We start from the raw sequence: 3,246 nt of genomic DNA, 5'->3' as shown, positions 1-3,246 counted from the left end.
TGACTTTATGACAATGTGCACTGACAGTTTATCTATGCAGAACAGGAGCTGCAGCTTAACATGCAGGGGAAATATAATAAAGCAATAAAAACACAAATGGTTTCTCCTCTGCAGTTCTCCCTGCAAGGGCACGGGAATCCTTCATTATCCATCTTCTTATTAGATCCTGTCCTATTTAAGGGGTTGTTTGTTCCCGGACGATAAAAAATATTGATCTAAAAAGGTTCCAGCTGAAAGTATCCACTCCAAAACAATTCATCTCTGTAATTTAAGCCACTACAAAATTATTCTGTTTTCTCTAACGGATCAGCGGCTGCACCGGTTTGTCTTCAAAAGCAGACTTCTTAATGAGGACTCCACTGTCATATCAAACAGCTTTTGATGCCGTTATGCAAGACAATTAAAACAGAATTTATGAGCAGTTATACATCAATGATTCTGCTGGGCATTGAAGTATTTATTGCGCTGCAATGTCATGTGGTAACGACATAATGTGGAAAATAAAAAATGTGCCGATTGTTGTTCAAAGATAAGCTGCTTGCGATTAAAAACAGCACCACTCAAACATCCTTCAGCTGTAGAGCTTTAGTTGAAGAGACATGCTGATCATCGTGTGAATCCAGTTAAATAATCTCAATGACTCTGTCGTCACTTGATGGCAGAAGCTTGCAGTAAAATGGTTGTCGAGTGAGTCAACTTCCTGGTCGCCCGTTTTGGATCACTTGCTCCTGTCAGAGCCTGACAGCCGTCCTGCAGAGGCAGGTGCTTTATGGTCATTTCCCGAACATTTCAATCCGCTGATTAATTGCCTCCCCTCGGAGCAAAAAAGCTGAGAAGCAAGTAAAAGGCCTGCAGAATTTTTAATAATCAAACGACAGTAACATGTAAAGGGACTGAATGGCAGTTTAAAGTTGACATTGTTTTTTTGTGCAGATTTAGAGCTCAGGAATGGGGTTACATCGCGTCAATACGTTGTTCTCCTGTCTTTGAAGTGTATGTTGCACATATACTCACAGCACAAACATGCAAATGCAAAAATCGCTGGGATGCAGAGTTGTTGAATTCATTTGAATAATCTTTTAGGAAAACATGTAGAAACACCAGCCCATGGTGGAGGAAACCCCAAGTGTGGGTCATTTTTATTCATCATATCTGGTAAATAAATAGCTTCATCTCATATGAATCACAATGCATCTTTACACAGTGGCACAGATAGTATCAACAGGAAATTAGCTTGTAGTCATATTCGAAATAGTTTGTGTGGAATTGGAAGGGTCCATCTGCATTTTTGCGAGGGCTCGTGTGGAAAAACTGCAATAACTGTAAACTTGGCAACAAAAAAAAATAAAGAGCACAGGAATGTTAAACAGATTAGGGTGTTGTTGTTGTTTTTGGGTTTTTTGCAAACCAGGTGATGCTACATAAAATGCATGACATAAAATAGACATTTCTACATGAACAGTTGTGTGTTTTTGTCCTTGGTCGCACATTTATCACAGTGTTCATTTTTAAAAAGCTGAGGGATCAACGATGTCAAGTTAAAAAAAGAAAAAGAAAAAGGCTGAGCATGAAAAGGTTACTCCTGACATGTCATGCATAAATGATAAGGAAGGTGACAAATGGCAGCAATGAATGCAATGTTGACTTAATGGCTTGCTTCCTAATTTACAGCCTTTATTCATTAGTCGGCTGTGATCATTAGCAAAAACCGTAATAAACTTCTCGAGTTTGTAAGCACTCACTACAGGTCGGTCTGTGAAAGATTTCTGTGAGGATTGTTAAATTAGAAAAGAATTACACAAATTTACAAAGAGCCTCCCTGAAAAAAATATTACAAGTCGATTCCCCCCCCCCGGAAAAAAATGTCCCTGCTGGCAAACACGGCCTCGGAATACAAAAAAAAAAAAAGAATAAGAGAGGACTAATAAAGAAATCCTGCTCGGTGCTGTGGTCGAAATATGACCCACATGTCGAGAGATTTTCGGAGTCAGCGCTCGCCGAAACCATCGCCCTCGTTTGTCTTTGTGCTATGTTCGTCTGTGCATCATCATCATCATCATCATCATCATCATCAGCCCTCTTTTGTAAACACGTAGCTTCACAAACTGCTACAGTCAAAGAGTCAGAGCCATCTGCTCTGAATAACAAAATAACTCCCACAGAACCAGCTCTTCCTTTTTTCTCTTCCGCCCGGTGGTCGGAGAAGTTTCTGGTAAACACTTCACTTCACATGGACGGAGAGAGAGGGGGGGGTTGGGGGGGGGGGGGGGGGGGGGGGGCAGGAGGGAGCCTGAGAAGGGAAACCAGTGAAGGACAAAGAGAGAGGAATGTGTTGCAGAATTTAAACTGTTTCAGCGTCACACCAGAGAGGTTATGAATGTAAACGTGTTGTTGTTGCTGTCGCTGATGAAGTGGATTTGGCACTGCTCCAGTCTGGCAATATCCCCGATGTCCAACTCGGATAATAACTGAGTCGGGTCCGTGTTTGTGGTTAAAACCTGTTTCTCCATCTGTTTCTCTGGTTCCTCTTTCACCTGCTCCTCCTCGCCATCTTCTTCCTCCTCCTCCTCTGTGATGGAGCAGAGGCGGGTGGCGGTCCCGGGGTTCTCCGCCGGCGGTCTGTAGTGGCACTGCCCGTTCAGCAGCCTCCTCAGGGGCATCAGGGGCACCGCCTCCTCGCCCAGCAGCTGCTGCTGGCAGTGCCGGAAATCGCTCTGGCGCTTCAGCCGCTTGAACTCGCTGAAGGAGGAGGTGGCGTTCTGGTAGAGGCTGTGGGCGATGGCCTGGGCCTTCTCCGACTTGCTGACCAGGACGGCGTGACACCGGAGGACCACGGCCATGTTCTTGACCTGGTGCCGGTAGACCCACGCTAGGATCTTCGGCCGGCACGGGTCGGGCGCACAGTACGTGATTCTGTTCAGAGAGTAAAGATGGACCGGCTTCTTTTTCCCAGCTTTGTCCGTACTCATCCGGATCCCTTGCGGCCCCACCATTAACCTCATCTTGACACTTTGATCCCCGTAGTTGCTCCTCGCCCAGATCTTGGCCACCGCCTCCTGGGTGCAGCCGTCCCCCTTCGCCGTGATAGTGACCACGCTCCCCAGGTAGCGCACGTTATAAACGGGTTCCTCTTTGTTCAGCTCCACCTTCTGCCGCTTGGTGTGGAAGATGTTGCCCACCCAGTCGAAGGGACAGTCGGGCAGCAGGTCAGGGCAGGAGCGCAGCAGCGAGGAGAGGATGGACTGG

The 3,246-nt window shown here is 46.1% G+C and overlaps 1 protein-coding gene across 1 annotated transcript; it reads right to left on the bottom strand.

The window, feature by feature from the left end:
* Positions 1-841: 841 nt before the first annotated feature.
* fam43b (family with sequence similarity 43 member B) lies at positions 842-3,246 on the bottom strand (the record flags this gene model as incomplete). The annotated part of the gene is given in 1 exon segment (XM_020645966.3): positions 842-3,246. A coding segment is annotated over 1 exon segment (889 nt), but the record flags the coding sequence as incomplete, so codon positions are not given.

This window comes from Labrus bergylta, chromosome 12 (assembly GCF_963930695.1).
Source record: "Labrus bergylta chromosome 12, fLabBer1.1, whole genome shotgun sequence".
In the NCBI taxonomy this organism is placed as follows: Eukaryota; Metazoa; Chordata; class Actinopteri; order Labriformes; family Labridae; genus Labrus; species Labrus bergylta.
The sequence above is the reverse complement of the archived record's forward strand: the minus strand, read 5'-3'. Positions and strand labels throughout refer to the sequence as shown.